We start from the raw sequence: 25,658 nt of genomic DNA on the forward strand, positions 1-25,658 counted from the left end.
GGGAACCTCCACGTGCCTGCTGCAAAGGCAGATAGATGTGTTCGTGCACCTCTGGGTTCCCCAGATTTGCTTTGTGGCAGCACTTCCTACTATCACACAGTACCTTTTCCATGGAAAACTGGGACTTGATAAGGCAATGGACGATGAGGTCTTTTGTCCTGCTCTAGCGGGTCACCCATCAGCAAAGTTAGAGAGCCATCAGCCTAGAGGCAGCGACTCTTAGAGCTGGAAGAGGCCCCGGACCCAACGTCAGGGAGCCTCTGAATGTGCTACAGTTTCTTTAATCAGCTGGACCCAAGAAGTAGTTTCCTACAGTTTTTAAGACTACGGCCCAGCACATGGACAGTGGCTGCCTTGAGGGGCTGTCCAATAACGTGAAGTTTCATTTACAGCAGTAAAGGAGCATAGCTTGTGAGTGTTAATATTGGATTATTTCCCCTCATAGTTAGCTGCCTCCTCACTTCACTGTTTCCATGGCAACACTTCTCAAACACCACTTCATACTCTGAATACACAATGTAAACAATCTGCAGTTGAACATTTCCCAATTTAGGGGTTTGGAGCCCAAGCCAGCAGGCCTGCCGTTCGGAAGGTGCTGAGAAGCGGGAGGCTGGTGGAACTCACAGCGAGGACTGCCAAAGCCAGGCTGGGCTGGAGGGCAAAAGGTCACTCCCTGAGTACTCTGCCCTTCCTTAGGGGGGCATTTAGTACAGGAGGGGCTAGGAGTGACTTATAGAACCGGCAGGGACTCCCCCATTACTTAGAGATGAGGAGCTTCAAGCTTCAAGAAGTGAAGTGACTTTCCCATTGTCCCGCAGGTCTGTGATGGCACCAAGACCAGAATGAGGGCTTGTCCAGGCACTACAAATGCTCACCCAGTGTGTGCTCCTGAGCATCCCCACCCAGCACCCCTACCCCTCACCCCTGGTCATGGATATTCCTTCCCATTGAGTCTAGAGGCCGAATCATACTTCTCAATTTCAACACAACTCTGTCAGCCCAGATGGACACCACTGACTGGCTGCATGGGCCTCAGCTCGGCCTGCATGCAGGCAGCTCCGCGGGCCCTGGTCTCTCTACTAAGGAAAGCAGGGACTTGAAAGTCCTTAGAAGATGGCTTTTGGGGAAAGGCTTCCCCTCCAGAAATTATATTCAAGGTCTTGTGTGTATGCTTTGTACACTTTTCTAAAAGCATATAGTTTTCTAAAGTGTACAAACCATATACAATAACATAGAGAAATGTCTATAGGATTAGTTGGATTTTCAGAGGTCTCCATGATCTTCAAGATGGTGGCCCATTGCATTTAAACTCTTACCAGCTAATACCTCATAAATGAAGTTTGATTTTATAGAAATTTGGATATGAAACCGTATGAGATGAGATTTTGGTATCTTGATAGGAGGTAGGGGAGTGAGGGACAGAAACTATGCAAAAGAGGGCAGACAATGGGAAAACAAAAGGGACCCGTAGCAGCTGTATCTTGGGCAGGCCATGGCATCCCCAGTTTCTTCCTTGGTTCTAGCATGAATGCTTCTAAAAATCATCACATGGTTCTTTGCTATAAAACTCAGCTACTGAATATTAATGCTTTGTGGCAAGGAGAAAATTGCTGTCTCAGAAAGGCTTCTTCTCTTACAGGTCGCTGGGGCTCCATTTATTAAGTTTTGCTCAAGGGCACAAATGTCCTAAATGTATGTGTCTCAAGGCCAGATACTTTGAGCTTCCACTTAAGGCTGTCTTCTGCAGGGCAAGGCTGAGACGAAATGGCTGCAGGAAGCCTCTCCTGTCCCCTGTGGTAAAGTGTATCCTGCACACACAGGCATGTCCCAAGGCAGTGGGGGGCATTTGTGAGTGGACTGAGAAAAGATTAGAGAAGGCTTTTGCAGAGCCAAGAATGCAAGATTGGAAGTTTGGATCCACAGAGGGCCATTGTGAAGTGTGACTTCAAAGACAGTTCAATTTGAGTTCTAAAGCTCACCGTTCTGGCTGTCTGCTAACTGTCTTTTGATCACTGACCTTTGAAACAGAATACTAATAATAAGTTTATACACTATTATTTACCAGCAGCCTGAGGGATTAGAATTCTCTCGGCTTGAGTGGCCATATGACTGCTCACATGCATGACCCAGAGGAAGATGGTTTTAGCCTTTGGCAGAGGGAAGAACGTAATTGTGTGTTTTGATGGCTGAAGAACTCCTCTCTCTCCTTTGATATCTTCTAAAATATCTGCATTTTCCTACCTGAAATATCTTCATCCTATAGTAAGAATTTGCTCGAGAATTTGCTTTCAGAACCTGGATAAAAAGGGCTGGGGGTGGGGGAGGAGAGGCCCCCAAAGCTAGCCAACAACATTCATCAGAAATCCTGTAAATTAATTTAGAACACTGAGTCATACAGGCTCATCGACATTGTATAACAGCCATTAACGTATTAGTATTACTTTGGGGGGCACTTCATTATGCAACCCAGTAGTAAATCTCCTTTGGGCCTTTTTTTCAAAATTCCCAAAAAGAGTTGCAGTTTGCTAATTTATTTTTGAATGAGCTGAGTCTGTGTTCATCCCAGCCTCCTATTCAGTGCAAGATGGTGAGCCATGCAAAAGTTGGCATCCAGCATTAAAGAGGTGCTGTATATTTTTAAAACACTCCCAATCATATGCAAAGGCAGAACCACCAGTTCACTCATTTACCAAGTGTTGACTGACAGCTTCTCTGTGCAGGAGAGTGAGGCTGGACGTAGAACACACTGAGTTTCCATCTCGCTTTGTCTTTCTGGGTGTCAATTTCCCCATCTATCAAAGGAGGACTTGGGCAGGAAGGCTCATTCTTGAGGCAGGACGGTTAAGAGCAGGGATTTGGGACCCAGCCCACCTGGTTTTGAATCTCAGCTTGGTCACTTACTAGCTGTGTGTTGAGTTTGGGCAAGTTACGTAATGATTCAGAGCCTTGGGCTCTTACCTGTGTGAACTAGTGATCATGATGGTAGTTACCTTGCAGAAGTATTGAAAGGATTGAATGGGTCAATAAATATAAAGTTATTTGAACACTGCCTGGCCCACAGGAGGGTTAGAGAAATAGGATCTGTTATGATTGTTCTTGCTGAGGCCCTAGCAAGATGACTGCTCACTAAACCATTTCCTCTCCTCCTTCACCCCCTGTCCCAGCCTTCATGGAAGCCTTGGCCATGTCGCTGAGTTCTAACCCGTGAAATATAGGTGGGTACAAAGTCACCACATCCAGGTTGACCCATAAAAACCTTCCACGTGAGATTCTCCATGTCCTTACCCCTCTGTTCTTTTAGTGCAGATGAGTTTGGCACCCCCAGAAGCCATGTGTGGAAGATGGCACAGCCACAAGATACAAGGGACAGGAGCTCTGAATAACCACTTGGACAAGAGCCACCTGCCAATACAAACATTTTTGGACCTCATGTGAGTGAGAAATAAGCTTCAAAAGTGCTAAGCTCATGAGATTTGGGGACAGCTAGAGTTACTACAGCAAAGTGCCAGGCTAGGTACCGAGTATGATGGGGACTAAGACATTTTCTCAGAGGGACTGAACCAGTTTGCAATGGCCCGATCACTTGACTCCCAGTTACTGATGTTATCTGGGTAACGACCCAAGGACACTGAGTCCTCCAGCTGGGGACAAGAGCTCGTATGTCTAGCAAGGGCTGGCCTGGTCTCTGGCAAGCTTCCTGCAGACAGCTGCCCGAGCTGGCTGCCTGGGCTTACTGCCCCCGCCTTCTGGACAATGGGGCAGCGTTTCCACCCAGATGCCACAGGGAGCTACTCAGGTTACCCAGGCAGTAGCCCATGTTCAAAATACATGATCTCAGTCCTCAGAGCTTTGTCTGTCTCTGTCTTCCTAGACTTGGCCATCTTTTGAGTGGGAATTAGCAGGAATGTTCATACAGGAGCCTCCAAAGTGGGCTGAGTAAAAATTTTCCTCATTAAAACTCAAAGCAAAACACACTTCCCGACAAAGCGCAGGACTGAAAGAGGCTCACCATGTGTGCTGGCTTCTCTTGGGGAGTGATTTGGCAGACGTGCACCTGAGTTGGAGAGGTGTCTGTCCCAGCAGTCCCAGCTGCATTTAGCAACTCCCCTTGTGGCAGAATCTCTCTCCCTTTGATTAAAATCTCCTCCAACACTGTCCCACTCTCCTAGCACTTGTCATTTTTCTCCTGGCATAATTGTCATTTCCACCCATGTATTGAAGGCCCTTCCGGAGATGCAGATGCCAGAGCTTTTAAGGCCTGAGCCATTAGCAAGAAATGAAGAAATGTGAAGGCAAGAGAGAACATGGCCACAGAAAAAAGAAAACCCAAGCTGCTCTAGCCTTTGGCTGTGCAGTGCACTGGCCATAAAGGGAAATCTGGCTCTTGTGTATTGCCACAGCTTATATGGAGCAAGGAGAGGCCAATCCAACAGCAGGATATTAGGAAGGGTCTGAATTGGAGGCCCCTTTTGAGCCCTTGCCGAATAGTCCTTCCTGTTGTTCCCTGTGGTCAGCCCAACCTGCCTATTTCCACTCTCAGACGGACAAGAACCTCTACATTCTCAGAGGGCAGTGGGTGGAGGTAATCTGTGGTTTGCAGCTAGGATCTGCCACTTATTACCTGAGGGAGGTTGGACTAGTCACTTAGTAACACTTCGGTAACTCTGGTAGAGGCTTATCATTGTCCACTTAAGTCCCTTCTGGCTCCCACAGTAACAGAATTCTCACTGGGCACATGCTGCTCAGACATTTCCCAGACTTCCTTGTTTAGGTGTGGTCATATGACTAAGTTTCCATCGATGGAATACAAGGAGAAGTGACACTGGCCACTTCCAGGTCTATGACTTGTGACATTGGGCATGCTTCTTCCATGCTCTCCTCTCCTTTCTTGTTGACTGCAGCCCAGGTGTGGTGGTGAATCAGCTTTGACCACATGGATGATGATAATGCCCCAGGGGATGCAGAGCCACAAGGTGGAAGGAACCTGGGTCCCTGAGTAATGATGAGAAGCAGAGCTTCCTTCCACACCTGGACTACTCTATAAGGATATTGCATACAAAAAAAAAGAAATTGCTTTGTTCTTTAAGTTGCTCCAGTGCTGGGTTTCTTTGATAGGGTATGTTAGCCTTCTCTAACTCATATCTTCCTATAAGGCTATGGTATAGTAAGATAGAGAACTGTAAAGAGCTACACAGTTAGGTGCTCCATAAATGCTTTCTGAATGAGTGGTGAGCAAAGGGACTGGTTATTTCCATGTTTAAATTCTGAGAATCTGCTGGGCATGGTGGCTCATGCCTGTCATCCCAGCTACTTGAGAGGTAGAGGCAGGATGATTGCTTGAGCCCAAGAGTTTGAAACCAGCCTGAGCAAAAACACCAAAACAGTAAATCCCAAGAATCTGAGAAGCAGCCTTAGAACATATGTAGCAGCTATACACGGTGACTGCAGGGAACCCCAGGCCTTGTCTGTTTAAGATCTTTTCCTCTTTGCTGGGGGTTGCCACCATGAGTCAGTGACCACAAGATGGCCCAGGCAGGAGACAGCTGTGGCACACAGCCTTCTGTCTCTACAGGAATGAACTTATCCCATGACCTAATCAGCTGGCCTGTCAGGGTGAGCATCTGTGACATGGGGTAGTAGGTGGATGGTGTTTAAAGGGCAGAAGACTGAGTTCAAATCCATCTGTCTCTGACTCCTCGTGCAAATTGGAGCAGGCCACTTAATTGTGAAGGACCTTGGCTTCCTGTGTGTCTGCAAAATGGAGATGCTAATTCTGGCTCTGCCTACTCCCTAGGGCTACGAAACACACTCAAGAGCTACAACAATGGTGAAAACACTGCATATGGCAGATGCCAATGGAAGAAACACGACAAGTCAAGTCACATTTTCTGAGTGTGGGCTGGGTATGCTTGTCTCTTTCTTCCAAGAATATTTATTGAGCACCTACTAAGCCCAGGTAGTGAGCATGGTAGTTCCTGTCCTCACAGAACTTAGAGTCTGGTGGAAAGTATGTATTATACAAGGAAGTGGGCAGTTCCCATACAGCATGATGAATTATGTGATAGAAATTCAAGGCACCATCAATATACAGAAGAGGGCTCCTAATTCAGGCTTCAGGGCTCCTGGAATGCTTTTCAGAGGAAATAATCTCTCCTCTAAGGTGGAAGCAAAGCAAGAGTTATCCAGGGTAAGGGGGCTTTGGAAGTGGGAAGCATGTTCCAGGCAAATGGGGCAAGGGTCACCCTTGAAGAACAAGAAAGTGCCCCAGAGAGGCTCAGGATGGCTGGAGCTTGGAGTTGGAGGAGGAGAATGATGACAGATTGGGTTGGAGGGGCCAGAAGGGTCTGGAGCAGGCGTTCTCAACCCTGGCTGCAGCTTGGAGAAAATACTGATGCTCAGGGCACCTCCACCTCTGATGGTTGAGAAGCTCCCCAGGTGATTCAAATGTGCAGCCAGTGTTGGAAGTTTAGACCATGCGGGATCTTAAAAGCCAAGCTGAAGAGTTGGAAGTTTATCCAGAGAGCCTCTGATGGTTTTATGGAAGGAAGGGATGTAATCAGATTTTTCTTTCTCCAGATGCTGGGTGAAGAAGGGAATGATACAGAAAGACTGGGGTTAGAGAAGCTGGTTAAGGAGGCTGCTGCAGTGATCCTGATGAGAAATGGACCGACGCCTGTCGATAGGGATGGCAAGAAGTGGACAGATCCGAGGCTGGTTGATGATGGGCTGGGAAGAAACATGTGGGAGATGTGGGAAGACAAAGGTCATCCCTTGAACATGCAGGTCCAGATTACCAAGAAGTTTCTAGCTAGAGATACAGACTTGTATGTGGGCAGCAGAGAGAACCAATGCACTCTCCCAGGAAGAGGGGTAAATGGTGAGAAGAAAAGAGAGACTGGAACAGAACCCCGGAGGACCAGGTAGGGATGTATCCCAAAAGGACCAAGAGGAGCTGGTGAGCTGGTCAGAGAAGGAAGAGAGAAACCAGAAGTGCACATTGTCAAGAAAGTGAGGAACGGTGGCTAGTAAGAGCCATATGTGTAAGAGGGTCAAATTCTGGGAGATGTGTTCGAAGGTTACTGGTAACCTGGACAGTGAAGTGGGCGTCGGTGCCTGGGGTGGGGCCGAAGTGGTGGTGAGAGCAGACGCCATCTAACAGGGGCAACTGTTCTTTATCTATTTGTTTGCTCATTCAACACTTTATACATTAAGCACCTAATGGCCAGGTGCTGTGTTCAGAGTTGTGGATAAGATGGCAACTCCCGAGGCCTTCGCCCACCAAGAGGAGACAGATCACAAAACAATGAGATAGAAATGCTACACTGAGGCTGGGTGCCATGGCTCATGCCTGTAATTCCGGCACTTTGGGAGGCCGAGGCAGGTGGATTGCCTGAGCTCAGGAGCTCGAGATCAGCCTGGGCAACACGGTGAAACCCTGTCTCTATTAAAATTCAAAAAAATAGCAGGCATAGTGGCACATGCCTGTAGTCCCAGCTACTCAGGAGGCTGAGGCATGAGAATTGCTTGAGGTCGGGAGGCGGAGGTTGCAGTGAGCCAAGATCGTGCCACCCACTGCACTCTAGCCTGAGCAATGGAGCAAGACTGTCTCCAAAAAAAGAAAGAAAGAAAAAGAAAAGAAAAGAAAAAAGAAATGCTACAATTGAGATGTACTCCACCGGTTTTAGGGCATGTTGGAATCAACTCTACTAGGGAGGAGGAAGAGGAAGGCAAGGAAGGTGTCAGAATGCAAGAGGAGGGCCAAGGTTTGCATTGATGTGATCATCCTCAAGGCTGCCCATTGTGGAGTTCCGATCTTAGCCAGCAGTGGAAGAATGGTACTTCTGAACCTCCTCATGGTTTGGTGGGGCCATGTGACCAGCCTGGACCCATGAGTGGTGAGTAGAGGTGAGAGCAGTCATGTCCCAGCCAGATCATCTGAGAATCAGCACAGGAGGTGCCAGAGGTCTCTTGTCCCTCGGGCACTGCAAACAGTCAAGGTGAGACTGTGGCTGTTTCCATGTGCCTGAGTAACCCCTCCTTGAGACACACACCTCTTGGTAGACCAGAAACCTGAGGTAGAAGCACATTTCTGCTGTTTCAGTGCTGTGACTGTCATCATAGCATCCCTTGGCCCAGTGTTCCTTGAAGTATGGCCCCTGGACCAGAAGCATCAGATTCACTTGGGAACTTGTTAGAAATGCTCATTCTCAGGCCCTACTCTGAATCTGAATTTACTGAAGCAGAAACTCTGGGGGGTCAGGAGCGGGTGGTTAACAAAATCCAAGGGATTCTGAAGCATGCTGAAGTTTGAGAACCGCTGCCTATCTGGGGCTGAGGGACAGTCATCTTCAAGGCAGAGTAGAAATTAAAAGTCATGGAGGTCATTCTAGCAAAGAAATTTTTTTTTTTTTTTTTTTTTTGAGACGAAGTTTCACTCTTGCCTCCCAGGCTGGAGTGTAGTGGCGTGATCTCAGCTCACCACAACCTCTGTCTCCCGGGTTCAAGTGATTCTCCTGCCTCTGCCTCTGCCTGTCAAGTAGCAGGGATTACAGGCACCCGCCACCACAGCTGGCTAATTTTGTGTTTTTAGTAGAGACGGAGTTTCTCCATGTTGATCAGGCTGGTCTTGAATTTCCGACCTCAGTCTCCCAAAGTGCTAGGATTACAGGTGTGAGCCACCTCGCCCGGCAGAAAACTTTTTAAAATGAGGTCAGACACATACTAAATGGTGAGGCTCATCCTGTCACAGGAAAGGATTTTTCAGGAAAAATATCATGATACCTACTTAACATGGGCTGAGACTTCCTAACACAATGGCCTAAACTCTGGCCATGCAGACCGTTCTCTGCAGTGTCATATCAGAAGACGTGATTGCAGAGGAGATATTCTGAATTCAAAGTCACTGAAGCTGGGACCAAGATAAACCCAGCAACTCATTTTCCATTTGTCCCATGGCCTTTGCTGATTTCGAAAATGTTCCTGAATGCTTTGAATCTAAAAGGTACATAAAACCCAATTCTCTCTTCTGCAGAATGAGTCATTAGAGCTGTAGCTGAGGCTATTTGGTAATGGGCACTATTTAAATAAAGTGAAAAGTACAATTTCAAATGAATTGCTTTTTAAACTGTCAAGTAAAAGGAATCCATTTGTACACGAGAAATTATTCCAAGCGTTCTAACTATTAACTGAAAGCAGGTGAAACATGTCAAAGAAAAGAAAATGTTCTATTAAAGAGCCGACGAAATGGCTAAAGACAGACACCTAATGACCCCTTTGGCCTGTTTTGGACTAAAAAACATGTATTTTCACCAGCCCTAGGTGAGAGCTCCATGGACAACAGTTTTAAGAAAATATTAAATGCTGGTTGGGCACGGTGGCTCATACCTGTAATCCCAGCACTTTGGGAGGCTGAGGTGCCTGGATCACAAGCTCAGGAGTTCAAGACCAGCCTGGCCAACCTTGTGAAACCCCATTTCTACTAAAGATACAAAAAATTAGCTGGGCGTGGTGGTATGCACCTGTAATCCCAGCTACTTGGGAGACTGAGGCAGGAGAATCACTTCAACTCAGGAGGCAGAGGTTGCAGTGAGCTGAGATCATGCCATTGCACTTCAGCCTGGGTGACAGGGTGAGATTCCATATCAAAAAAGAAAAGAAAAGAATTATTAAATGCTAGTAACAAGATGGCATTTTGTTCATTGGCATTGCTTTTCGTGCATTTAAACCAGTGTGACCCTGACACTGTTTTCTGGGCGGGACAACAGTATATTATCACTTTAACTTCTCCCTTTGGCTTAAATTTGCTGCCAAGGGCCCTTGGCTAGCTCTCCAAGTGTCATATTGAACAATGTTTTATAGTCTTCTGTTTGCTACTGCCGAATGCCTCCCTGTGCAGTGTAGTCAATGAGAAGAGAATTCTGCAAACGTATGAAAAGTGTCTTTTCTGTCACTGGCAGGCATGCTTGGTTGAGGTCACCAGTAAGGAGAGCAAGACTCAGTGTTAAGGCATCTCTATAGACAAACACAGAATCCTGGCCTTTTCCATTTCATTTCCTCTAGGGGTTTCCACTGCAATTAGCTTTGTGTTCATGCCTCTAGTATCTCTGTTGGTATTGAAACAGAGCTGCTGAGAATAATCAGTGAGGCTTCTCCCTTCTCGGCCCTCTGGCACCTCTAACCTGTGTCACTATGCCAGACTAACACAAGCAAAATGATCCCTACTTACTCTGTCCAGAGGTAACTGTGTGTGTCGGTGGTGACCAGCTAGAAGCATTGAGCACGCTTGAAAAGGGAGCACCTCTCACATGTGAAGGTGCACACAGATTTCCAAGGGATCTTGTTAAAAATGTACATTCTCACTCAGTAGGTCTGGGGTGGGATCTTAGAGTCTGTGTGTCTCATAAGCTCTTAGGCACTTCCCAGGCTGCTGAGGACCACCCAGTACTGAAGGGTGCTGCGAGGGAACACTGCACATTCTACACACAGTGACTTTTAGGACCCTCCTGAATCGGGCGTTTATCTAAGGGCCTTGCTCCCTTTTGATTTAGGGTTCCTTGAAAGCAGAGACTGGGTCTCATACATTTGTTATTATTTTGTTCTCCGGTTGGCACTTGGCACAGGGCCTGCACACGGGTGGGTATTTATTTAATTAAAGAGTTGGCCTTGTTCCAAAAAGGATTTTAAGTGGACTTAACCCCTAGCAGGCACTAAACAGGTGGCGATGAATCAGCCAGGAAGGGGTAGTCACAGACCTCCTGGGCTGGGGTCCCCTCCCCCTGCCTGCATCCGTATCACCCCTCAGCTGCCATTCCGAAAATTTCCCTCCTGCCCCATTCTTCTGTAAAGCGGTTTACATCAGAGAGAGCCGACCAGAGAGGCAAAACCAAACCAGAAAGCCCTGGGAAGCTGTAAGGCTTAGGAACATCAAAAGCTCCACGGTGGGTGGTGGGGCCCGCAGATCTCTCTGCCCGGTCTCCAGCTTTTTTGCAGGTCGGCGTCGTGGCCCCGCAGGTCCCCAGCAGCCCGGAGAGCCCTGAAGGAACTGGTCCCAGGGGGTCCGGGTGCCTGTTGGCTTGGTGCGAGCCTGTTTGTTAGCTCTACACTAGCAATTAATCTCCTGCACCTCCTGCCCCGGGTTGAGGTGGGGTGGGAATGGGAGAGCGCTTCGGGTCGCCTCGGGGTTCGGGGAGCCCGGACCGGAGTGACAGCTCTGCAGAAACCCTTGTTCTAAGAGTCCCCAGCGGTGCCATAACCTGTTCCTCTCTGCAGCAGCCTCAGAGGGTAAAGGAAGGGCTCGTTGCAGTTCCGTATGGAAGGAGAGAGAGAAAAAGGGAGAAGGAAGGGGATTATATTGGTCAATAGTTGGACCTCACGGGGGAAGGGAAGGGTGCACGGGGGAGTGCGACCTACGGGTGGAGTACACGTGCTGGGAAGGGCGGGGGGTGAGAGGCGGGCAGGAGGGGAGGAGTAGGGAGGCGAGAGCAGCGGGCTGGAGGCGCCACGGCCTCGCAGACGCAGGCGCCCGCAGCCGAGGAGCCGGAGAGAAAGTTCCCGGGGAGAGCTCGCCCCTGGGAGGGCCGACGTCGAGCCTGCTCGCCGCTAGGGTCTCAGGTCCCGCGCGTCCAGCCCACCTTCCCGCTGCGCGCATTCGGCTGCCCGGGCTCGGCTCGCCAGGAAGCAGGGGAGCATCGCCGGTTGGCAGCCGGGGCGGCCGCCGCCAAACTTGGAGGAGGAGGATGCTGAGAGTGGGCGCGGCGGCGCGGGGCGCGTGGGTGCACTGAGTGATCCCACGGCGCTGCTGCCAGGGCTGTGGCCGGGCGAGCGGGCCGAGGCGGAGCGGGCAGGTAGCGGCTCCAGCGCCAGGACTGCGCCAGCCCTGCGAGCCCGGGCCGCCAGCGCCACCGTGCCCGCGTCGCCTCCTCGCCACTGAGCCATGGTGCGCGGAGCGCGCACGCCGCGCGCGGGACTCTGAGCTCCGGCCGCGCCGCGCGTCCCCACCTTCCCAAGGGGCTCCCTCGCCGACCTCTCCAGCGGGCCATGAGGCTTTGGCCTCGAGCTCCTCGCCTCTGAGCCGCGCACCGCCTGCTCTAGCCCCAGCGCCGCTCGGCCACTGATAGCACTCCGGCCGCTGAAGCTCCCCATCCTCTCCCAGGGACGGCACCCAAGGCGCTCCGGGATGGCGTTCCGCGGGACCCTTCGGCCGCTCAAAGTTCGCAGGAGGCGAGAGACGCTGCCGCAGCAAGTTGGCTTCGTGTGCGCGGTGCTGGCCCTGGTGTGCTGTGCTTCCGGCCTCTTCGGCAGCTTGGGTGGGTGCTGCTACGGGCCCCCTCTTCCCGGGGAGTTGGGGGCTTTGGCTGGAGAGTCTCGGGGCAGCTCCAAGATGTTTCCCCCTCCTTCCTCGTCAGCGTGGTCCCAAGGGTTCATCCAGTCTCCTCCCCGCCGGGCAGGTAGAGCGCGCCCTGAAGGGCTGATGGACACTCTGGGCGGTGGCGCTGGTTCCCCTGAGCTGCGCGCGGCCCCTGGGGGCTGAGGACGCGGCTGCCGGTGTGTGTTACTACGACGAAAGCAAGAACCGCTTCTGTCCCGGGAGTGCGCCCAGAAAGGGCAGCGCACCTGCCGGCTGCAGGCATGGATTCTCTTGGTCTGGGGTGGGCAAAACTGAGCGGCCCGCTTTCCTATTCTGCAGAGCCGCAAGGATCGTGCAGGGACTGGGTCCCTGGAAAACCCAGTTTCAGAGGCTGGGAACTGTCACTGAGTGTCGCCCTTCCCGGGTTCAAAGGGGTGCCCTGAGGTGTTCTTCCCAAACCCTAAAAGCGTTGGGGCAGTCTGCCGCGGGGGGTTGCTGCCATGTTTCACCATCGCTTCTCTCAACTCCTCTTAAACCCCATGGAGGGAGAAGGCTGGTGTGTGGAGCCTCGACCCATGCCCCCTCCTCCAACAGAAGGGATTTGGGAGTCGTTTAGGCTTGTACGAATTTCGGGTGGAGTGGGAAGAGAGAAGGAACTAATCGAAGAAATCTGTTTAGGGGAATATGACCCCATGTGTAAAGTTCAGGAGACATTCACTTCCCTAATTCAGGAGACATTCACTTCCCTATCGCTTCATTTTGAGTTGATGCTGTGAACCTTTTAGTTTCTTTTTTTTAATGTTAAAAAATAAAATAAAATAAAACAAATGCTGGTGATTTAACGACCAAGACATGGAGGTAAAGCGGATGGTGGCTTCTTGAGCAGTTAGAAAGGCCATCAACATCCAGAGACAATTTAGGGTTAAGGTTACACTGATAGGTAAAAATCAAGTGGAACTTCACATTTTCAAAATCACTGCCTTTTGAAATCTAAACTTTGTGATTTGAAGATGCAGGGTTAAATGGTGGCTCTTTCCAGTGAAACCCAGGCAGGTTATTTCGAATATCTTAGTACCTGGTGCTTTGCAATTGGGCAAGTCAGTGTTGGGTTATTTTCCCCCTCAATTACACACCAGAAATAACAACATACCTAGAGGCTCTTAGATGTCAACATTACAGAAGAGGTATTATTACCCAGCTGAAGCAGTGCACATCGGGAGAGGTAAATGAATACTTTGAAGGTCTTAAAGTGAAAATCATTTTTATTTGCTGGATCAGGAATGACCTTTAGGCATTGAAGTGTGTTTGGTTGTGGGCATCCGCAAATTCTCTCTTGTTCAGTATGGCCCCTGGACCAGCAGAATCAGCACCACCTGGGAGCTTGTTAGTGCAGAATCCCAGGTCCCACCCCAGACCTGGTGAATCAGAATCTGAATTCTAACAAGATCCCCAGGTGATCCTCGTGCACATTCAAGTGTGAGGAGCACTGGGCCAGCCTGCATCCGCCCTGCCCACCTGCTTCTGACTTACTATTCATTTGTAGTTCCTCCAGGGTAGGGGCCTCTGAGAGTGTCTTTTACTGGAAGAACACTTACAGGGTCACCTGTCTAAACCATTTGTTGCACCTGTGAGGTGCTGGGACCACCTCAGTCTTGGCCAAGGTGCTGACCCATCTGGGACTAGAAACAATGAACTTGATCCAGGAAACAGACTGTTGTATGTAAGCAGGTGCTATTATACTTCCAATCATCCTATCAGTCCTGAAAGATGGCTCTGAATAGGCAAGCAGGGTTGTTGCTGACATAGCTAGATACACAAATGTAAAGTCACTTTGGAAATGCCACCATCACACTGACCTAATGGCACCTGTGACTTGTTTTCCAATCCAGGGCATAAAACAGCTGCTTCTAGCAAACGTTTCCTGCCAGACACATGGAGAAATAGAAAATTGATGGCCCCAGTGAATGGGACACAGACAGCCAAGAACTGCACAGATCCTGGTAAGAAATCGATTCTTCTCCACCCTGTCTACTAAGACATTTGGCCTGAGCTGGAGATGGTGCTTATGTGGGCAGTCATGGCCAGAGCTGAGTGAGGTAGCTTATGGACCTGAGTGGAAAAGGGTGGCCATGAGGTGTTGAAAGGTAACAGAAAGACATTCGTCAATGGTGCTGCTAAGCAACTCAGTGCTTTCTTTATCTAGCAACTGAAAAGGTCACATTCAAGAGTTTAAAATGTTACTTTTTGTTCTCACAGTGTTCTTGAAAGCTCAGTATTTTCCCTGCTCTCTGGATTTTGTTTGTTGCTTGAGATGACTCTGTTTTCTTTCCCTTTTGCTCATTGTAGTCATTACCGGAGCTCTCACAGTGGCAGATCCAGCTGCTGTGGCAATAGTGCTTTGAGATGGCCCACCAGGGTCTGAGCATGCGTGGGCAGCTGCAGGGGTAGGACGTGCTGGGGTGCTGCGACCATTTCTCTCCAATGGGAGTCTGCAGGGTATCATTCAGCCCTGGAGACTGATTCTGCTTGCCCCGTTTTAATGTTCTTCTTCAGACTTTTCTTGGGGGTCTGAGGCAGTAGAGACCCAGAGGATCTTGTCTGTTCTCCTGCCACAAGCAGGCTTTGCTTAAATGAGTGAAGAAGATTCCCAGGAGAAGAGAGCATATGGGTAGAGAGCAGAACTCACAGCCACTGCCCAGACCTCAGGCTGGGCACATCTACGCTGGAGCTCTGGCTTCAGCCCTTAAGGGCTTTGTGAGGAGGATCTGGGGGATGATACATTCATAAGCTCTTAGGGAACTGTGAGGTGTTAATATAGATGGCTTTGCTACTGGGTTGCTGGGCAGATCACATCATCTTTTTGGATCTCTGTTTTCTCACCTGTAAATGGGCAGAATAGTTGCCCGTTGCAGGGTTGTTGGGAGGAACTGGGAAGGTTTTATTTGGGACTGGGTATAAAAGGGGATAGAGCTCCAGGGCAAAGGAGCAGGGTTGGATGGCAGTTTCCATGTGTTTGATGGTCATATTCTATGAGGCAAGTCTCACCCCCATTTTACAGGTCAGGAAAGATTTAGGGAGAAGGCACAAGTTGCTCAAAGTCACACAACTCGTAAGAGGTGAGGCTGGCTTGGGAACCTGGGCCTGTGTAACTTCGATTGGTTCCTGGTGCTTAGGAGGGGGAGGCCTCCTGTCAAAGTTTTCATACTGTTTTTTACACCATCAGCTTCCCTGCCCTCAGATGCCTTCTGAGAAGTGGTGGACAAGTGCAGGTTTGCAGAGAAGGGCTGGGATTGCCTTGGACCCTGGGTGATTCTACCTGTCCAGGTGATCTAGCAGGCGGGGGTGCTCATCCTGTCATTCCCTCCCCCAGGGTGTCTTCTCTCATCAGCCAGGCTGGTGGACATATGGGCCGACTGACAAATGGCAAGGGTCATTGGTGCCACACTAAACAACGTGCATGAGGCCAAGGATGGTTAATGCTGGGGGCTGTTCCCACCCATTCCGGGCACCAGAAATGCTGGAATTGGCACTATCCCCATGGGAAAACTTTGCTACTCTGGATAAAGAATCAGGGTTTGGGAATGTTTAGCTGGTTTCAAGCTTGCTGGTGCCCTCATCTTGGGCTGGCCATGCCTTCCTCTGATGACTTCTGTCATACATAGCCTGAGTATGTGGGCTTAGACAGGGACCCCTTTCTTATGAGAGTCCTCCTATGCCCTATTGTGGGCCCTGTGTCTGTCTTTAGCTGTCTGATTAAAAATCATTCAATTAACGAATAAAGCATCTGTTCTATTCGACAGGAAGGCCTTACCTTGTCCCTTTTGTGAAGAGGGAAGTGGAGGAACTTGATAGTATCTTTAAAAATAGTTAACTTTTGCATTATGCTTTATATTGACTGTTTCCAGAATACAGCCTGGATCATAGAAAGGACTCTGTAAATATTGGTCAAATGATGGAATGAAAGTGCATTTTGATGTATCACACTTTTTTTTTTTTTTTTGAGATGAAGCCTCGCTCTGTCACTCAAGCTGGAGTACAGTGGCACAATATCAGCTCACTGCAATCTCCACCTCCCGGGTTCAAGCGATTTTCTGGCCTCAGCCTCCCAAGTAGCTGGGACTACAGGCTCGCGTCACCATGCCCAGCTAATATTTGTATTTTCAGTAGAGATGGAGTTTCACTGTGTTAGCCAGGCTGGTCTCAAACTCCTGACCTCATGATTTGCCAGCCTCAGCCTCCCAAAGTGCTGGGATTACAGGCATGAACCACCATGCCCAGCCTGTATCACACATATTAATCCCAATCTTGTTTTTGCCAAGACAAGATACACGAAGGTCAGAAGTGTAGTGGCTTCCTAAGATCTCTTGGGGAGCTGGAACATACTGGGGCCACCTGGCTCCAGATGCCAGGCTTCTCCCTAGCCCTGCACAGCCCCCAGCTCTCCTCTCAGGCCAGGTGGGGGCTGTGGCCAGCCTTCCCTTCCAGCATCTTCCTCCCTGATCTATGGGAATCTCTGCCCCCTTTTCATTTCACAAGTCTATATAGCAAGCACCTGCTGGTGTGTGGCCAGCTCTGTTGTGGACACGTAGTGGGGGTATAAGGTGCAAACTCCTGTCATTGAGTAACTTAGAGTAGAGAGAACAAGATCTCAACACAGGGGAAGCTAGGTGACACTGGGGGACTCCAGAGGTGCCTCAGTGAGCAACCCTGCAGGAGGCACTGCAGGTGCCCAGAGGAGGATGAGCTGGCCCAGTATCTTTCAGAAATCACCTAGTGATTTCTGTGTAGCCTGGGGGACTAGATGAGGCAGGCCATTTAGAGTTGCCATGACAGAACTGGGTTTAGCAGAAATAGAAATTTGGTGGCTCAGTAACTGGAGGTGTGAGACCAAAGGTTACAAGGTATCCATGGCTCTGATTCTCCCTCTCTGGGCTCACTTATCTTCTAGCATGGGAAGGCGGTTACCACTGACCCAACTTTATGTCCTCCCAGACTCAAGTATGCTGAGGCTGAGCGGCTTCTGCAGAAGTCTGGAAGTTCTGTTGGCTTGGGCTGCATGACGGCTCTTGCAGATTGATCTGGCCGAGGGAGTGCTGGTCCCAGGACTGGCTTAGACCTTGGTCACAGGCCCCGCCTCTGGAGGGAGGGGACTGAAGCTGCCACTCCTACCACCAGAACTCCACCCGGGGGTCCATGAGGTTGGGTACCTGGGGAGCAAATACTCAATTCTTACACCTCTTCCCCCTGGGTTCCCATCCTGGGGCTTGCTGAGATAATGAAGGCTGGATTAGAGCTTCAAGTGAGTTTCAGGGGTGTGCCAGGCAGTACTATCTGATGGCTGCCTCCCTTCTGTACAGTTGGTGGGGTTTCCTCATAAAGAATTGCAGGGCGTTTTGCATCCTCTTCAGGTTCAGCTTTAGGCTCGCCTCCATGAATTCAAGGATGCTTCATCCAGCAGAGCTTTCAGGGATGTTGGAAGATGGAGCTTTAAAGGCTCCCTCCCGTGCTGAGGCACCCCTTAGATTGCGTGTCCCACAAACATAAGCTCACGTCTCCATAAGAACCTCCAATGTGTGTCTTTATTACCTGTGCCTTCTCATGCTCATCTTTACCTGTGAGAGGAATAACTTTGTTTTCCAAAAACCTGAATGGGACCCTGCTCTAGTCTTTCCTGAAGACTCTACATGGAAAATGGGCTCTGCCTGGGTTGTATCCACAGATCTTGGTGGTAGCGTTTTGATCTCATTACTGGTGTTTCAGCATACGCACCTGGTCACCAGCCCCTTTCCCTTCCCCCTTTATTACTCTGTGTTTTTTGTTTGTTTTTGTCACTCTGTCACCCAGGCTGGAATGCAGTGGTGTGATCATGGCTTATGGCAGCCTCTACCACCCTGGCTCAAGTGCTTCTCCTGCCCTAGCTTCCTGAGAAGCTGGGACCACAGGCCATTTTTTTCTATTTTTTGTAGAGGTATGGTTTTGCCATGTGGCCCAGGGTGGTCTCAAACTCCTCTGCTCAAGTAATCCTTCTGCCTCCACCTCCCAAAGTGCTGGGACTATAGGCTTGAGCCACCATGTCCTGCTCCCTATGTTGTTTTTATGACATATATCACTATCTACCATAACTCACTTCATTGCTGGGTATCTACCCTTGAGGGCTACCTCTTCTGCGGCCAGAAGAGCAGTTCTTAATGCTGGCTCCATATTTAGATCACCTCAAGAGCTTTATAGGAATATTCTAAAATGCCCAGGCCCCACTCCCAGAGTGTCTGATTTCATTGGTTTGGGGGAGGGCCCAGGAATCAACACTTTTTAAGAGCTCCCCAGGCAATTTCAGGATGAAGCCAGAGGTGGTTCTCACTGGGCTGGAGACCTACTGCTCAGCACAGGGGCATCACCTGGGAGCTTGTCAGGAATGCAGAGTCTCGGGCCCCCCGAATCAGAAGTGGCATCCTGAAGAGATGCCCAGGCAGCTCTCTGAGCTAGAGCACTGCTGGACACTTGGGAGGATGTTGAGCAAAAGCAATTCAAACAAAAATGTGAAAGTTAACACTTGTTTAATGGAGCCATTTTCCTAAAAACTATTTTTTTTAATGTAGGAAAGCTTTAAGAAAATCTGCTTTATTTTTGCTCAATGTTGTCTATGGAAAATTTATAATTAATTTTTCCCTAGAGATCTGAAGGCAACACATGGGTCTCTAGACCTTAAATGTCTATTTTTATGGCCTGTGCAGAGCAAGCACTGAAAAAGGGAAGTAGGTCTCTCCATGACACATGTATGAAGTAGGAACGAGTGGCAGTGACTTGGAGTCCCTTGAAGACTCTCAGCTCAGGCTCCTTTAGCAAAATATCATAGGATCACTCAAACAACAGGCATTTCTTTCTCATGGTTGTGGAGGCTGCAAGTCCAAGGTCAAGGGGTCTGGTGAGGGCTCTCTACTCAGCTTGCAGATGACCACCTTCTCGCTGTGCTCAGAGTGGCAGAGAGAGGCAGCACACAGTCTCTCTGTCCTCTTACAAGAGCTCTAATCCCATCATGGGCGCCGTACCCTCATGACCTCTCCTAACCCTAATTACCTCCCCAAAGCCTGACCTCCAAATACCATCGTATTGGGAGTTAAGGCTTCAAACTGTGAATTTGTGGGGGACTCAAACATTCGGTCTATATAAGGAACCAATGAGTTTCCATGCATCACCTGGAATATTCGAAGACAGCTGAGAATGGACCTGGTGTTTCTCAATCTTGGCCTGTGAGTGAGAGACGCCAGGGGGACTTGAAAAGCACCGATGCCTGAGCCCAGCCCCAACCTGCAAAATCAGAAGCAGTGACAGATGCGTTCTGTGGCTGACTTTTGGAGTATCTGGGAACCATACTCTTTCTGTCCAGATCTTCCAGGATGGGCTCCTGCTTGTCATTGCTGCTTTCACAGACTTTCCCTGGCCACCCAGTCCAGAGTAGCCCTCTGAGTTGCTGGCTGTCTTGGCTTCTTATTTTAATTCCTTGCAGGTGCTAATTCTTAATTAATTAATTAATTTTTAAAAAATGAGACAGGGTCTCACTGTGTCACTCAGGCTGGAGTGCGGTGGTATGATCTTGGTTTACTACAGCCTCGACCTCCCAGGCTCAAGCCATCTGCCCACGTCAGCCTCCCAAATAGGTGGGACTGTAGGCTCACACCACCATGCCTGGCTAATTTTTGTATTTTTAGTAGAGACGGGGTTTTGCTATGTTACCCAGGCTGGTTTCAAACTCCTAAGCTCCAGCAATCCATCTGCCTTGGCCTCCCAAAATGCCAGGATTACAGGTGTGAGCCACCACACATGGCCCACAGGCACTAATTCTGTCCATTATTGTATTATCTGCTTTCCCTAACTAGACTATAAAGGGGGAAAGTCTTGTTTGCATTTTAAAACCATAGTATGTGTATGTACCTGTAAAATGAAGGTGATAATTACTGTTGCTATTAACTCTAGAACAAACCCGGGTCACTTACATGTGGACTTTTTTCTGTCTCTGACACCCTTGAGACTGCAAGACCATCCCCTCCTCTTTCTCCAAAATATCATAGGATCACTCAAACAACAGGCATTTCTTTCTCATGGTTGTGGAGGCTGCAAGTCCAAGGTCAAGGGGTCTGGTGAGGGCTCTCTACTTGGCTTGCAACATGAAGATGATGAGAATGAAGACCATTAGATGATCTGCTTCCACTTACTGAATATATTTTCTCTTTCCTGTGATTTTCTTAATAAAAATTTTCCTCTAGCTTACTCTGTTGTAAGGATACAGTGTGTAATACATGTGACATATATAATGTGTGTTAAGCAGGCCAGGTGTGGTGGCTCACACCTCTAATCCCAGCACTTTGAGCAGCTGAGGCAGGTGGATCACTTGAAGTCAGGAGTTCAAGAACAGGCTGGCCAACATGTTGAAACCCCATTTCTACTAAAAATACAAAAAAATTAGCTGGACATTGGCTGGACACAGTGGCTCATGCCTGTAATCCCAGAACTTTGGGAGGCCAAGGTGGGCAGATCACAAGGCCAAGAGATCAAGACCAGCCTGGCCAACATGGTGAAATCCTGTTTCTTCTAAAAATACAAAAATTAGCTGGGCCTGGTGGTGCACGCCTGTAGTCCCAGCTACTCGGAAGGCTGAGGCAGGAGAATTGCTTGAATCCAGGAGGCAGAGGTTATGGTGAGCTGAGATCGCGCCATTGCACTCCAGCCTGGGTAACGAGCGAAACTCCGTCTCAAAAAAAAAAAAAAAAAGAAAAGAAAAGAAAAAGAAAAAAATTAGCTGGGCATGGTGGTGGGTGCCTATAGTCCCAGCTATGAAAAAAATCAGACAAATTTGTTTCCAGAAGAGAAAAGAATAATTGTGTGGCAAGATGTTTACTTGTTAACTTGCCCTCAGAAAATTTAACTGACAAATAGTTTTTCAGTACTTACCATACACAGGCATTGTATCGTCTTTGGGGTAAGCAGATGAAAAAGTGATAAGAGAGAGAAGTTAGTGTCTGAGCATGTACTCTGGGCCAGACGCTGTTTTAAGTGCTGATAGGTATTCAGATTCATTTTGTTCCAACAATCCTCTGAAGTGGAGGTCTAGTTGACCCTTGAACAAATCAGGCATTAGTGGTGCCAATCCCCCTCTCAGTTGAAAATCTATTAAGATGTATAACTTTTTTTTTTCTTTTTTTATCCCAGGCAGCATTGAAGGAAATGTGTAACTTTTTAAAGACAGGATCTCACTCTGTTACCCAGGATCTCAAGTGCTCCCCCACGATGCCCAGCTAATTTTTTAATTATTTGAGAGACAGGGTCTCCCTGCGTTGCCCTGGGCTGAAGTAATCCTCCTGCCTTAGCTTCCTAAAGTTCTGGGATCACAGGCATGAGTCACTGTGCTTAGCCTGTGTATAACTTTTTTTTTTCTTTTGAGACGGAATCTCTGTCACCAGGCTGGAGTGCAGTGGCATGATCTTGGCTCACTGCAACCTCCGTCTCCCGGGTTCAAGCGATTCTCCTGCCTCAGCCTCCAGAGTAGCTGGGATGACAGGTGCCTACCACCACATCTGATTAATTTTTGTATTTTTTAGTAGAGATGGGGATCTTGCCATGTTGGCCAGGCTGATCTTGAACTCCTGGCTTCAAACGATTTTCCCGCTTTGGCCTCCCAAAGTGCTGGGATTACAGGCATGAGCCACCATGCCCGGCCCCACTCCTGAGGCTGAATAAGTGGTTCATTCACCACTGTGTGACCCTTGTTGGTTTGGGTTTCCAACGTCCTATACCCCATGTTAAAAAAGAAGAGACGGAGAGGGGCTTGATTTCCCCCTGTTGTGGGAGGGATTTAAATCCTCCTTTAGAATTTGCTTTATTGTGCTTGGTTTTCCTTCTTCCAAATACATCCAAGATGCCTGAGCTGTGTGTCCACAGAAGGTAGGCCGGGAGAAGCGGGCTGATGCAGGGTGCTAAGGAGGGTCCAAAAAGAAAGGTGCTTTGTAGCATTTCAAGGGAGCAGAGGAGACAGATGCATGCACTAGATGGAGAATCTTCTGTGGTTAGCTTGGTTCTGATCCAACCTTACTTTTTATTCTGTACCAGGCTGGTATAAGGGAGGTCTGGTGGGGGTGGGACCCTGGGCACAGGAGCTAGCACTATGGCTGGGCTAGGAGGAGATGAGATCACTAAGCAGATGCCCTCAGGGGTGGGCCTCTGTAGATGCCCCTGTGCAGGGAGCAGAGGTGGAGAAAGCACAAGAAATCAAGAGAAGGATGAGGGGCCCAGAGCTGCAAAAAGGACATCCGGACAAGTGGGTGGGGAGGTGCAGTGGCACTGGCGGCAAGAAGTGTCTGGATTCTGAGCAAACGTCTGTTGGAGTGATGCTTCAGTGGGCTTGGGAGACAAGTCACACATCAAATTTTAAAGTCTTTACTTAAAAGCAAATTTTGAATTAGAAAAGCAAGAATTGAATTTACTGTGGGCAGGGACACGGGTTCCATTCCTTTCCCAGACAGCAGAGGCAGGATTTCCAGCCTGGAGAGGGCCTTTCCTGAGATGGGCAACCCCTGGAGGGCTGGGCAGCTTCTTGGGGGAAACTGTCACCAACCATATTGGACAGCCACAGACTGGCACAGCTCCCAGTCTGATTACAAACAAAGGCTGAGGAAGATGGCAGCTGTCCTCACTGTGCCCACTCATGCCTGTTTTGGGGGATGGAGTGGGATGTTATATAGTGGGTCAGTGGCTTGGGAGCTGAAGGTCTGAGTTCTAGTATCGGTTGTTCCCAGATCCTGCCTGCTGGAATCTAGTGGTTATTCTCTCTCCCTTTCTCTTTCTTAACAAAAGTACAAAGGTTTGGATAAGTACAAAGGTTTTCAGCAGCCAGAAAAGGCTCCTTCCTGTCCATCTGTCTTGGAGATGGTAGTTGGCCGTGGCAAAGGCAGATGTGAGGGTCTGAGTGCCAGCTCACCCCTTACTGGCCATGTGACTCTGGACAAGTTACATAATCTCTCTAAGCATCAGGATTTCTCTTTTGTAAAATGAGGATAGCAGCTCTTCCTACCTGTCTCACAGTGCTGCTGTGTTACACCACATGTCATATGGAAGTATTTGAACCATACAGAGCCCGTGGTAGCTGCCACCGTCATCGTCATCATTTGAACCATACAGAGCCCGTGGTAGCTGCCACCGTCATCGTCATCATTTGAACCATACAGAGCCCGTGGTAGCTGCCACCATCCTCGTTGTCGTCATCATCGTCATCGTCGTCATCATCGCTAAATCCAAGGTGCTCTGTGTCGTGTGCTATTCTAAGCACTTTTCAGGTGTTACTTGCTTCTTGTAGCAACTCTGAAGGCAGGTGCTGTCCTCAGTTTGCCGATGAAGTAAAAGAAACCCAACTAGTCCAAGTTACTCAGACAACAAAAAGCAGAGCCAGTGGCATGTGTTTGTTTTTAGTTAATAGCTTTGTTTTAGAACAGTTGTAGGTTTACAGAAAAACTGAGCAGGAAAGACAGTTCTTATGTTACCTCTCCATCCTCACTGGTTCCTCTGTTTTTGATACCTTGTATTACAATGTATTACAATTATTGATACCTCATTACAATGATGAGTCAATACTGATACACTGTTATTAACTGTGTCCGCCATTTACATTAGGGCTTCCTCCTTATGTGGTACCTGTCATAGTTTTTTTTGTTTTTGTTTTTTTTGAGATGGAGTTTCACTCTTGTTGCCCAGGCTGGAGTACAATGGCATGATCTTGGCTCACTGCAACCTCTGCCTCCTGGGTTCAAGCAATTCTCCTGCCTTAAACTCACAAGTAGGTGGGATTACAGGCATGTGCCACTACGCCCGGCTAATTTTTGTTTTTGTTATTGTTTTTTTTTTTAGTAGAGACTAAAGAAAAAGGTTTCACCATGTTGGTCAGGCTGGTCTCGAACTCCTGACCTCAGGTAATCTGCGTGCCTCAGCCTCCCTAAGTGCTGGGATTACAGGCATGAGCCACCATGCCTCGCCCTCATGCCACGGGTTTTGATAGATGTATGATGTCACTTATCTGCCATTATGGTAACATACAGAATAGTTTTACTACCCCCCGAATCCTCTGTGGAACAAGATTTTTAATTCAGGAGGTCTGAATTGTGATTCCTATATTCTTATTCATAATTATTAATAAATGGGTTAGAAAAAGACAAACTAGAGATCAGAACTTCTGTGGCAGATTCCAGCCTATCACTGCCCATCTGAGAAACAGAGAATGCCCTGTCCGCTGTAGCAGCAAACACCTGTGTGGACCATGCTTCTTGGTATGTTTCTAATACCAATTTGTTTGCAATCAGAAGTTTTTTTGGCCTCATCCAAATGATCAGGGTTACCTGCTAGCTATCTCTCCTCTTTGCTGGGCCACCTGCTGCCCCCGACTTGCAGATTCTTCGCTGCTGATGCAGCGTGGCCTACCGCAATCTAGAGAGCGCCCACTCGGCTTCCTCCTGAACTCTGAGGAACGTTCCTGCCTGAGTTAAAAATGGAAATTATAAAGCATTGCCATGTGTTGCCTTGGGTGAAAGAGATCCAGCCATTCAATGCAACAGAAAAGTTGAATGCTTGAAAAGGGATTTTTTTAAATTTAACATTGTCCATTATTGAAGAGGCCTTTGGAACATGGCATTTTACTAAAAAGGAATACAAATAAATGTGCCGGAATAATTTACTGCTCCTTCTGAAAAAGCAGTGGATGTCCCCCTTGGGAAAGGAACAGAAGTCACTGTGTGGCTGAGAACAAAAGAGCTCCCTGCCCAGGGGGTCTTCCCATTGGCGGTGGGAACACATGGCTGCCTGGTTTCTGGCCTTACAGCTTCCTTTGGTAATTCAGCACAGTGCATGGCTCCCGCCCTGAGTCTCCTAGTAATTGCCCAAGAAATTAAATGGGCAGTGTGTGCTTCTTAAATGTCCACACACCCTGTACTATACCAGGCTCTGAAGCTGGAAGGGACCCTCCCTACTGTCAGGGAGCATGGGGAAGACAGGCCAGGGCTCAAAAACCAGACCAAGCCACCTGCTGCAAATATCACAGTGGCAGTGCGGGATCTCCCTAGGGAGGGTGCCGCAGAGGACAGGGTGGTGGTTCAGCGTAAGGGCACCCTCCCTGGAGCAGACGATGTCTGAGCCTGGCCTCAAAGGGTAGGTGGAGGCTGTGGAAAGATATTTAGGCAGACAGCGCCGTGCATCTGAAACTACTCCTTGAGAAATCGCAGCATCATCTACTGTACCTGGAGGAACACTTGCTAGCAACCACTGTGTCTTGCTCATT

At 48.8% G+C, this 25,658-nt stretch overlaps 1 protein-coding gene across 4 annotated transcripts in view; it reads left to right on the plus strand.

Annotated features, from left to right (window-relative positions):
- Nucleotides 1-10,851: 10,851 nt before the first annotated feature.
- The window catches only part of SLC24A4 (solute carrier family 24 member 4), a 178,839-nt gene continuing 164,032 nt past the window's right edge, over nt 10,852-25,658 (plus strand). For 3 of the 4 annotated variants that reach the window (XM_009006466.6, XM_035261308.3, XM_035261309.3), the window contains exons 1-2: nt 11,508-12,305; nt 14,236-14,346. In XM_009006466.6, the coding sequence (XP_009004714.3) occupies nt 12,176-12,305; nt 14,236-14,346 (241 nt within the window). In that variant the 5' untranslated portion in view covers nt 11,508-12,175. Of the gene's footprint in view, nt 10,938-11,507; nt 12,306-14,235; nt 14,347-25,658 lie in introns of those variants that run through there. The other variant, XM_009006465.5, reaches the window with a different exon arrangement.

This window comes from Callithrix jacchus, chromosome 8, assembly GCF_049354715.1.
Source record: "Callithrix jacchus isolate 240 chromosome 8, calJac240_pri, whole genome shotgun sequence".
Taxonomy (NCBI): Eukaryota; Metazoa; Chordata; class Mammalia; order Primates; family Cebidae; genus Callithrix; species Callithrix jacchus.